Genomic DNA, 12,965 nt, shown 5'->3' with positions numbered 1-12,965 from the left:
GCACTATTAACCGTTCAACCGCAGAAAAGGCTCCATATTAACAGTGAGTGCAATACTCCTTATTACTTATCCATATTTCTAGAAGAAAAAATGTCTCGGCTCCAAAAACGCAAAGCTCAACTAAAGCTTCTAACTAACGATGTACCTAAAAGTAAAAACTTTATGAACTGCATTAGATCCTACAATAGTTCATTTGCTTTTGCATCTACCGGAGTAAATATCAGGCCACCAAAAGGCAATGGCCCATACTGCTTTCACATATGTGCACAAATACTGCATCGCATTGGAACAGTGCACCCTGAAACAAATCAACAACGCAAATATGCACAAATCTATATCCTAGATCCACATGACGCAATCTATCAATCAAAGTGCTGCATCGCAACAGGCACGGATTCAAAACGAAACACCTCCCATCTCAGACATACGTTAATGGCAAGGAAGGCTACAACGGGCTTCTCACACAGCACAGACAAATCGATTACAGCTCCAAAACAACACGTCCCAAATACTACACATGCAACAACGCGCTTCTCAAACGGCACAAGCAAAACATACACCAGGAAAATTCATTCGGATTAATGAATGTCATTTGCAATCATTGTCATTCAGTTCACTTCCCTGAAGAAACAACTGGCAATACAAGTAATACATTTACATGTTGTTGTCAAAAAGGTCAAATTAGACTGCCTCCTTTACATTCATATCCTGAATATCTACTGAAGCTTCTAACTAACAATGTACCTGAAAGTGAAATCTTTATCAACTGCATTAGATCCTACAAATCGGTATCCACTATGAACATTAACGGTGGCACTGCACGTGACATCCGTCTTGCAAAAATGTTAATTATTGATGAATGTACAATGGCATCCAGTCACTTACTCAACACCATTCATAAACTTCTACAAACGTTTATGAATAATAATATTCGCTTTGGAGGAAAGGTACTTTTATTAGGAGGAGATTTTAGACAGTGCTTAGCTATTCTTCCACATGCCATGCGCTCAGCTATTGTTCAGTGCACCTTAAAATACGCAGACAATTGGCACTGCTTTCAAAAGATACAGTTAGTAAAAAAGATACGATGTCCAGAACCAGATCATAACAATTGCTTATTACAACTGGGAGATGGTACACTCACCAATACAGATGGACGTCACCCACATATTATTACAATTCCTCAAGCCTTTATCTGCGACGACTTAGTTACAGACAGATTTGGAACAGCAATCTCATTAGACCAAATGCCCCTTTTAACACAACGCACTATATTATGTCCAAAAAATATTAATGTGGAAAACATAAATACCCAAGTCATTCCATTACTTCCTGGAGAGACACAACTCTTTCTAAGCTCTGACAAACCTGACTCTGATCACAACAATAACCATCTTCATTGACATTACAAGTTCTGACCTGGAATTACCTTTTACACTTAAACGGCGTGTACAAAGAAATTTTCAAATAAACCTTTACACTGAGCCACACACTTTATTGTTTGCTTTCTATTTGCATCATCTACACCTTCACACTATTCTATATCTCATTCATACATCACGCTCTTTGTCATTCCCAACACCAGGGGTTGGCGAGCGAAGCGAGCAGGGGGCGGAGCCCCCTAGTACTTCTTATAATTTATTCCAAAAAAAACACATAAAGGAAGGAAAAAGTTAAGAGTTAATTCACATTAGAAAATCAATGTTTCCCAACATAGACAGAACTGTTTAATATTGATTAATTTAATAAATTGGGAGGTGGGAGCCTCTCCTAACTATATATAACCAATATAGAAATGGTATCCTTAGAGTGAGCAAGAGTAGTTGGAATGCATTAGGGCCAAAAAATGCTAGTAAACAGTGAAACCAGTTTACATTTAGGAAACCCAGTGGGACTGGAACATGCAAAGGGAGTAATGATTATTCTAGGAAAGAAAGCTAAAAACTCATTGATGGAATGATTGCCAGCACGTTTCACATTGCATTTTGTAATGAAAATATGTATCAATTGCAATGCAAAAAATTAGCCCTCAGTGGCAAAACCACTTATAAAACAATTATACAGTGGAACCTCGAGATACGATCACCTCTGTATACGAGAAATTCAAAATACGAGGAAAGTATGAGCAAAAAATTCAGATCTAAATGCGAGCATTGGCTCGCGTAACGAGCCACGAGCCAGGCTGTGGGTATAGCTCTCAGCTTAGCGAGGGGGCGTGGTAGCTGTAGCGAACCGCGATCTGCGGTGTCTGCGTTTCTCACCTAAGTGCACAATCCATGATTGTTCCTGTGGCTGATGGGTTGCAGCTGCCATGTCCTCCCCGCATATATAGAGAAGCGCAAGCCGGTTAAGGGGGAGAAGAAGTAAAAGAAAAGAAAAGAGAGAGAGAGAGAGAGAGAGAGAGAGAGAGAGAGAGAGAGAGAGAGAGAACGGAGGTTGCAGCAGGGAGGCAGGCAGGCAGGCAGGAAGTCGGTGCGGGAGAGCGAGCGAGTGCAGGCTCGCGTGTAGCTGAACAGTGAGCTGAACAGGCGAGCCAAACAGCTGAAGCAGGATGGTGTACAGAAGGTCAGCTGCATTAAGAGTGTCTCGCCTGTTGCAGAGCCCGCAGGTGAGACGCTAACAGAGAAGAAGCACCGGGGATTGTCATCTGTTTTTTAAAGACTGCATCCTGTTGACGTTTTAACCTCGTGTTAAAGGATTGTTATTCTTGTGTATTTTAAACCTCCACTTCACAACTGTTTTAAGGATTATTTATTTAAAGATTTATTGAATGCTCTACTGCACTTTAGACACCTGTTTTGATTCTTTTAATAATCAGTTATATTATTTACCAGTGTTATTTATTAAAGGTAGACTACAGTATATATAATTTATCAGTGTTATTTGTTAGGAAAATTGATTTTTATGTTAATATATTTGGGGTGCGGAACGGATTAACTGGATTCCCATTATTTTCAATGGGGAAGTTTGTTCTAGATACGAGAAATTCGCTATACAAGCTCAGTGCTGGAACGAATTAAACTCGTATCTAGAGGTTCCACTGTATATTGATTGCATTTAATTTGTGTGAATAAAGTCACACAGTGATGGTTACACTCCTGAGTAACACTTGGTGTTTCACGTATTAGCTGGGAATAATTTAAATCAATTGCTTTTTGATTGTTTGACAAAGCTTGATTTGTTGTTAATATTGTAGTGGCTGGTTGGCTGCTGAGAGGAGAGGTGGGGCTAGGGACTTCAAGAAGACAAAGTAAGGTGGGCAGCAACCAGAAAGGATAAGTGGCAGCTGGCATTGAAGTAATGATCTTCTGCTTCTTCTAAGAGGAAGTATGTGAAGGAGTGAGAGAGACAGTAAGTATGACATCAATACTATTCAAACTTGCCATTTACAATGTACAAATTAAATCATATTAAATTTTAAAGAAGTTTGCATTACCTGACATGTATGTGCCTACAGGCAAAAATGAATAATTAATGTCAGACTCTTACATAAAATAACAAACTAAGGAAGGTATTACAGAGATCATTTATTATCATACATCCTTGGAAGGTTCAGAGTTACTGCAATAGATTTTTAAATTAAGAAATGGAGCACCTTAACAGAGGCCTTTGATTAGTGGACAGTGGACCCTCTAGTCGTGTTTAAAAAGAGACACAGTCAGACTGCCACTGAATCCAAAGGGTAGTTTACAGGCCTGAATGAATGTTTCACACAAAGATATGCTTTGATTGCTATGGAAATTTTCTGGCATTGCTTCAGTTCACTGATAACAATAAAGCATAGAAAACAATTGCATACATTGTGATTATGATAGAACAAGTTCATCCTATGGTGAAACATTACTTGATGGTACAGTAATTTTTCAGGTTGATAATGCTCCCATATGTCGGATATAATAACTGGTTCATGTAAACCATAGTTTAAAGTAGTTACAGTGACCAACTCTCTAGCCCGTTAAGCACTTATGGTGCTATAAGGAAGCAGAGTTAATACTGTACCACCATGCCACACTGGATTCACTTGGCACTTTTTCATTAAAGAAATGAAATGGGTCAGATCCAGTAGTTAAATGGTTGAAGAAATTCAAAACTATAAATTATACAGAGAGTGTTAACTTTAGACGCAGTCTCCGACTTCATCTAAATAAGCATGTTATTTTCTTAGTCACTGAAATACAGTGGTTTATCAAGTCAAAGTCAGAGGTTAGATTCAATGTGACTTAAGCACAACTGTTGCATAAACAGTAAGATAGACAATATATGCAAAATTATTTGTAGATTAAAATTAATTACAGTAAATAATACTATATGAAAAAGATAAAGACATTGCATCTGAATAGGTTGTAGTGATTACTACAAATATCATATATCATAATGATAAATTATTTCAATTCTGTTCTTGTTTACTGCATAAATAAACAGGCACGATTTTCATAATTTTCTTGACATGCTCAATGTCCCTTGTCTTATACACAGTAAATGATAAAGTGTGATAATATGAAAAAAATACAAAAAACATAGGAAAACTAAAGAATATCCCCCTCTGAAGTGTAACTACCAACACCAAAAATAAGATTAGCTTTAAAATCCAGCAACATTTAGTATCAAATTCAGTTCCTCTTTTTATTCCTGAGCTTTGTACAATACCCTCAACCACACAATTTTTAGAAGTCACTAGCACTGCTGAGTCATAATGCAGTGCATAATAATATTTGAGAGCTAACAATAAGTCCACTGCAAAGAGACCAGCTTTAAAGCCAAGGCCTATCTATAGTTAATCTGCAGCTAATAAATAAACTGGACAGCATGAAAAGAGATATACTGAGACCTTCCCCCTATTACTGAAATAGGGTTTATAAAGTATATAGATGACGATGAAAAATAACATATCCATAATTGTTTCAACAAACTGAAGACTAAAATTCAGTTAAATTAACATGGATAAAGTTCTGTCTAACTATTATGAAAACACTAAGGAGACACATGCAAGGAGAGGAGGGTTACACATAGAGAAACTTTGCATTTTGCCCTAACATTTTATACTCCTGGGTGTTGTTTACTTTCTAAATATACAAGATTGACCTGTACAATATTGTAAAAAACTGAAAAAAAATGTAGTAATAAGACAAAATCAATTCTGTTACTGTTAGTACAGATTAACAAATTCTGTTCAAAAAACTTTTTAAAAATAGGAAATCAAGAGGGAAGAAGGAAGAATTAAATTAAGGACATAAATATTACTGTTAAAGTGAAGATTCTAATCTCTAACTGTAACTAGTGGTCTATGCCAGGGGTTCTCTACATTTTGTCACCTCCTTGAATTTAAATATTACAAAGTGCTACCATTTCATTTGGCATTAATTTTTAACAATACTAAAGGTATAATTTATTTATCCATGCTAAAATATTGTATATGGGGGTCTTTGTGCCAAGGTGTATGTTTTTTTTTTTAGTTTTCTTTTGTAAAACTTTCTTCTGTTTTTTGATTAATTATTTTTAAATGTATTACCAATATTGTGGTATGATATGGAATAAATGTAAAGCCTTAAATTGCCATGCTTTTACTTTACAAAAATATACGGTTCAGAGTTTGAATCCAATGTGTGGAAGAAAAGGTGTGATTTCCTCCAAGGAAACAAAAAGGGGGCATTTTATTTAGGGGATTTCAGAGATGCCTTTATAAAGAATGATCATTGTGGACTACCTGCGTTACCTTATGTGGATGTAATAACTTTTTTCATTTACAGTTTCTGTACTTTAGCTGAAAAATAGATAGTCCTTAACGCATTACTAAAGAATTGAAACATTGTTATGTTATTGTCATGTGAATTAGTACAAATAAAAATAACTCAAAATATTTTAATTTCCACAAAATCTATATATATATATATTTAATTTTATTGATTTTATTGAAGTCACACAACATTCCATACAAACAGATCAATTTTACAAGAATAGGATTGAAAACAAATCAATCCCCACCCCTGAGAAAGACAGCATGGGCAGCAGAAGAAAACTTAAACCTAGTAAAAATAAGTAAATAGATAAATTAATAAGTGAATATAGATAAATGGAGAAGAAAAAAAAGGAGAATAGGGAGAGAATCGGCTTCCTCAGTGCTTTAAAAGCTTATTCTAAAATGTTATTGATTAGATCCTGCCAGGTTTTGAAAAAGTTTTGCACAGATCCTCTAAGTGAGAATTTGATTTTTTCCAATTTCAAATAATATATAACATCAGTTACCCACTCACTTAAAAGAGGAGAGTTAGGATTCTTCCAGTTGAGCAAGATAAATCTACGTGCCAATAGTGTAGTAAAGGCAATCAGAGTTTGTTTGTCCTTCTCCACTTTAAGTCCCTCTGGAAGTACACCAAACACAGTGTTAGTGGATTAGGAGGGATTGTGACACCAAGGCTGTCTGAAAGGCATTTAAAAATTTTGGTCCAAAATGACGTTAATTTGGTCCAGCCCCAAAACATGTGACCCAGTGAATTTCCCATTGGGATTAATAAAGTATCTATCTATCTATCTATCTATCTATCTATCTATCTATCTATCTATCTATCTATCTATCTATCTATCTATCTATCTATCTATCTATCTATCTATCTATCTATCTATCTATCTATCTATCTATCTATCTATCTATAACTTGCCTGCAGTGTTCGCAGGTTGGATCCTGCCCTGGAAACATTTTGGACAGTTTTAAGCAAGACAGATGTGCTCGAAATATAATTTTGAGTTGAATAATTGTATGCTTTGCGCATATGGAGCTCAAGTGAATTCTCTGCATTGCTACCTTCCACTCCTTTTCTGATATGTTGAGGGAGAGATCCTTTTCCCATTGTCCTCTTGGATCTTTGAAAGGGAGGGACTGTAAAATGGTTTTATATATTGCAGAGATGCTGTCTAAGTCCTTGAAACTGATCAATATATTTTCCAGCATAGAGGAAGGTGGGAGGTGAGGAAAATTGGACAGGTTCTGTTTAACAAAGTTTCTAATTTGAAGACAGTGAAAGAAATGTGTTGCTGGAAAGTTACATTTAGAATGTAATTGTTTGTAAGATGCAAAGACGTTGTCTATGTAAAGATCTCTAAGTGATTTAATCCCAAATGTTTTCCAGACATTAAAAACTGCATATGTTTGCAAGGGTTGAAAAAGGTGGTTCTCATGCAGAAGTGCCACCGATAAAAGATTCTCTATCTTAAAATGCTTCCTACATTGGTTCCATATTCTGAGTGAGTGAAGCACTATTGGGTTATTAGTATATTGCCGATAATTTGCATTTATTGGGGCGCAAAGCAAGGAATATAAAGAGGAACTGCAGGATTTTATTTCTATTACAGACCAAGCCTGTGTATGTTTGTCTATTTGTGTCCAGGATTTTATATGCTGTATGTTTGCTATGAAGTAGTAAAACTGAAAGTTAGGTAGAGCCATGCCACCTTCTGCCTTTGGCCTTTGTAGGGTCTCTCTTTGGAAAAGTGGATGTTTTGAATTCCAAATAAATGTGGTTATGGTTGAATCTAATTTCTTAAAGAACGATTTATTGATGTATATTGGAATATTTTGAAATAAAAAGAGAAGCTTAGGGAGGATATTCATCTTAACAATGGTAATTCTTCCAGCTAAAGTGAGATTAAGGGTTGACCATCTATGCAAGTCTCGCTTGATTTTTTCCATAGCAAAATTTTGTTGATAAAGAGTTAATTTCTACAAAATCTTTTAAACTGTGTTTATAGAAAACAAGTTTGAAATCAGTTTTGCCAGAAAACCTCATTGTAAGATTTATGAAATTGCTTAACTGTGTGGATGGGATATTAGCCTGTTAGTTACACTTATAATAAATAACAAAGTAGCACTTCAAAATATTAGCATATGTCTGGCCAATGTGGAGATTTTGAAATATTAATAAAATATATTTTATTTTGGAACGATGCACAGTTCAATGTATGTGAAGATGGCACCCTATCCAAGGTTGAATCCTTTGTTAGGCCCACTTGCAGCCAGGATAGGCACCAAATTCCAGTGACCCTCAACTGTACTGTATATGCTGGTCAGAAAATAATTAGTTGGACTGATAAGTGTAACAATACACATAACAAACAGGATAAACGCGAAGATTCCCTTCTTTTATCATGTCACTCACATAACAGTTGATATTTTACAATATTACATAGATTTGTTTGTGTTTTTTTTATTTCTAATTCTATAATGGCATAAAAGAGGAAATAATGAAAAGCCTTTCTTTGCCTTGAAATTGTAGCTGGATTCTCAGTTTACTAAGAGAAGCCTTGCAGGATTCTTACATAATGAGTATCAGCCATCCCATGTCAAAATTCAGTCCCTACAACTGAGACAGCTTTTCCCTCTTTCTTTGTCTCTCTCTTTCCCTTTGCTTGCACTTGCCTCTCCCAGCAATTTTTTGGTGCTCCTTTGCATACTACCCAGTAATTCTTCACGTATCACAGGTTGAAAACCACTGGTATAAACAATATAATAAAATCATTGAGTATATCTAACATCACTCCTTAAAATTATTTTAAAACTATACTTTGCAAAAAATGAGTATGGAAACTGCCTGAAAAGTGTTGTATCATCTAATAAAGACTGCCACACAGAATCTTCATGTCATTTTCTATCAATTCAAATAAAGTTAACATGAGATTTCACCATGCATTATGCATGTACAGGACATTTATGGGCCTTTTACAGCACACTGTATATAAACTACCAAAAAGCAAAGTTTAAAATGGTAAAATGATGCTAAATCTGAAGATGAATCACCATGTTTTTAACAGCTCTGGCCTTTTTCCTTTACTGAAAATGCCCACTCATGCTTTCTTTCTTACTGCCTATTATATAAGCTACTGTTTACTGTATTAAGTGATATACTGTAGATATTTGATTTTTTGATTTTCATAACTACTTCCACAAGCTTCATAAACAGAGAACCACTTTCTTCAACTTCTGTTTTTCTTTGTCAGAGTTTTTTTGTTGAAGTTACTTTGTTTATTTCTGGAGGTGATTTCCTAGTGAGGTTTATAATTTTAAGAACATTTAAACAAAAAAGTTCTCTCAGTATATACTGTATATCCATTTTCATTCATGGTCCAGGCAGATATTGTCACCAAGGATGTTCATTTTTGCAGATCACCTTTACTTACACAACCACACACAAATGATAATAGAAAATCAGCCCAACACAGTGTTTAGAATGTGGGAGGAATACTAATTCATTGCAGAAAATCCAGTGAATCTCAAGAAAAATATTAACATCCATACCACACTCTGACAATAAACTAAATAAGGGTCCACCTATTTTAAAATGTCAATTTTACATGTGAAGTCATCCTTCTGTCAGTAAATATCTATGTAATACCATCTGCTCACCTGATAGAAAGACCGAATATGCTGGAGCAATATGGAGAGGTTTTGAATCCGCAGAATTTCATCATTTCTCTCATTGCGGTAGATCCGTTCTGTTTTGGGATTGGGGTCTCTGGTAATACAAAAGCAGGTGAAATTTTGATCCCTGATTATTTAATAAAATACTCTATATATTACTCTTTTCCAATCATTCAATGCTTGTGTTCATTTGCCAAATATGGCTTTATCCTTGAAACCATGCCACTAAGGAAAGCATCCCAGATTTGTCTTTCTTGCAGGCTGTTAGTATTTGATAAGTATTTAAGGAAGTAACCAGCTGAGAATCTGAATGGCATCTGTTTCTCAAACATCAGACTATTATGAGTAGCATCCTCAGAAGAGTACATCAAATCACATTGTTTCATTTATACACCACAGCCTTCATGGATTGTTTTCAAAATCAATATTGGAACTGCCAAAGCACAACTCTATCATCATATAGAACAGTTGTTATGCCGTACTCAAAGCACTACTGGGAGGAGAAAGCCACAGTTACTGCTGTTCACACAATTTGTGAATGGAAGAAAGAGCCTTTGAAACACTGATACACGTTCCACTGATACTGATTCAGAAATAAGCATTGATTGTAGCAAGGAGGAATTATACAGATGTGGACCTTGCATTACTCTCAACAGCAGTCCTCTAGCTGGGTGGAGAGACAAAGCAGCCAAATCCTCGGTGATTCCTTTTCCAGTCAAATCATAATGCCTATGTGAGTCCCTGCTATGTTTGTACAAAGTAAATGACTGTTTGCAATTGCAAAGGATACTGTCACAGTGGAGGGATCTCAACCTCATGTAGAGTGTTGACATTTTCATTATTCATAAAAGAAATATAATGTTATAAATTCTTTGTAGATCCAGTCAGGACCCACAGCTAACAAGTCAGTAATGCATTCAATCAAGAAATAAAAGAACAACCATTGTTGGAGCAATGTTTGATTAGAGCTTAGAAAATAAAAAGCTACATTTAGATTTGGATGGTTTTGCACTGCAATAACATTTTATTATAGGTTTATAGGGTCATTACTGTTATATACAGTGCATCCGGAAAGTATTCACAGCGCATCACTTTTTCCACATTTTGTTATGTTACAGCCTTATTCCAAAATGGATTAAATTCATTTTTTTCCTCAGAATTCTACACACAACACCCCATAATGACAACGTGATAAAAGTTAACTTGAGGTTTTTGCAAATTTATTAAAAATAAAAAAATTGAGAAAGCACATGTACATAAGTATTCACAGCCAAATTTGCAAAAACCTCAAGTAAACATTTTTCACGTTGTCATTATGGGGAAAAAGTGATGCGCTGTGAATACTTTCCGGATGCACTGTATACAGAGTACACTGAAATTTTTACTTGCATGTTCTAATCAACATGCCACACACATTATACTACTGTAGTACAAATATTTCATATTTATTTTTTAATTATTTTACATTGTGTTTGACTTATGAAGATGACTTGCTCCCAAAGATCCCCATGTCTTCCTCCAAATGAAGAAGAGAACATTTCTACTGAAAGCTTTCTGCCTGAGCAAAGGTGCTCACTGTTCTGAAGAGGTACTGCTTTGCATGCTGTGACAACCTGAATTCAATGTTTCCCTGTTATTTTCTTTACCCTGTTCTGAGTTTTAAAATAAAATAAATAATTGTGAACAAAGGAACCAACTCTAAAGTATTAACTACAACACAGAACCATCTTACGCACTATACTGTTCAGATAAGAAGTATTGTTTTGATATTGTGCACCTTAAACGTTCCAGTTATAGCTTACCACACAGAAAGAGAAGGTTTGAGAGAAATTTGCCGCAGCTGCATCTCCACCTATTCCTGCCTTAATAAAACAGGTAATATTCAAATAAATCTCATCTTTTCAGTGTGCTAACACCTTTCAATAATACTGAAGCATATTTGACCATGTTTGATAAAGATGTCTCCCTTGACCACTGGTCAAAGGATGAATGGGCTACCTGCCTTCATCCTGGTGGCTTGCCTTCCAGACATACAATTACCTAGATAAGGAACTGTCGACTAACTACCAGACTCTGAAGTCTGAGATTTTGGCTAACTTGGATAATGTCAAAAAACTGGAGAGGCTTAAAAATTCAATTCAGTTCACTTCAGTTTACTTTTGTATAGTATTCTTCACTAAATACAGTTTTAAACACAGCTTTAATGGTTTTAAAGACAAATTTGTTTACACATACAAAAAACAAAGTATTTTAAAACAGATTAACATAAATGGAACCCAACATTTAAAAAAAGTCCATGTCACTCAAGAAACATTTTCCCAGCAATTCACTTTTTTATGGAAAGTGGTTTCTTTCTCCAACGCCATTAAGGTCAATTTTAGTACTGATTTTTCAGGCAGAATGAAAAGTCAGTTGCACAATATTTAAACTAATATGATATCATATGAAAGTATAAAATGGAATAAGAAAATGAAAAATGCTACAACAGGGATTTATTAAATCCAGCAATAGCTCTAGACTATACCTATTACAACTCATACAGGTCTTGGAATTTGGTGCCTATATTCTGAAAGGTTTAACAATCTAACTGACAGCTTTTGGGAAGCACCTTTTCTAGCTTCTACTTACAGTATAAGAGAATAGGGTATAGGAAAATTGCACTTCTGAAGTGATAAAGGCAAAAACCTCTTTTGACAACCATGGTGAACACTGGTTATTATCATGTTCAGTTCCTTAAGCTACAAAGAACCCTGTTTACATTTGCACATCTAGTAGATGGATTTCTCACATCCCATAGAGCCTAAAGTACTGCACCTATAAAAAACATCCAGGTTTTCTCACACGCTTGGTAAGAAAACCTAGACCATTTAGAAGCCATAATTAAGGCATTACAAAGTGCTGGGCTACCAATAAAATCCCAACTATGTTTGTTTAAGCCAAACTAAAGATGCATATATGGGGTTTGTGGCAGGGAGGGGACAAATAATACCACAGATGTTCAAAGTGAAGGTTATGGTGACCTGGCTATGTCTCAAGACTAAAAGGAAGGCTTATATTTTTCTCTTTCTCGTGGATTGTGACAAAAGGTTCAAAAACCTTGCTCTGAGGCACCTGATTCCTTTACAGAACTCATTAAGGTGCTGATCTAATGCAATGGACAGCCTAGAAGAGGAACTTTAATTTCAGGGTTATGAAGAGGATTGTGGTCCTTTACATTTATACATACCAGAGAGTCGATTGGTTTGGAAAGGCCAATGGTTTTAATGTTGGCATAACATACTGTATTTTAAGTACTACACAGATGTGTAAATACAGTATCTGTTTGAACAGGTTTTGAATATGAACATCTATATATGCAATGCTCTTTACATTAACCAAGGGGATTTTTTGAGCATACAATAGGGGTGGAGCTTTGATTGCTCATAGGAAATAAAATTTATAGGTTCTGTATTATATTGTATTTGTTTTATGTTAATTTATGCTCAGTAGCACACCTTATTACAAACACTTGTGCCTATATTCTAACATCTAAAGTACATGTATTTGGTTTGCCAAA

General features: G+C 35.3%; 1 protein-coding gene across 1 annotated transcript in view; it reads right to left on the bottom strand.

Annotated features, from left to right (window-relative positions):
* The window catches only part of LOC114653961 (girdin-like), a 159,808-nt gene that overhangs the window by 102,146 nt on the left and 44,697 nt on the right, over positions 1 to 12,965 (bottom strand). The window contains exon 3 of the mRNA XM_028804485.2: positions 9,395 to 9,503. Within this exon, the coding sequence (XP_028660318.2) occupies positions 9,395 to 9,503 (109 nt within the window). The remainder of the gene's footprint in view (positions 1 to 9,394; positions 9,504 to 12,965) is intronic.

This window comes from Erpetoichthys calabaricus, chromosome 1 (genome assembly GCF_900747795.2).
Source record: "Erpetoichthys calabaricus chromosome 1, fErpCal1.3, whole genome shotgun sequence".
Classification (NCBI taxonomy): domain Eukaryota; kingdom Metazoa; phylum Chordata; class Cladistia; order Polypteriformes; family Polypteridae; genus Erpetoichthys; species Erpetoichthys calabaricus.
The sequence above is the reverse complement of the archived record's forward strand: the minus strand, read 5'-3'. Positions and strand labels throughout refer to the sequence as shown.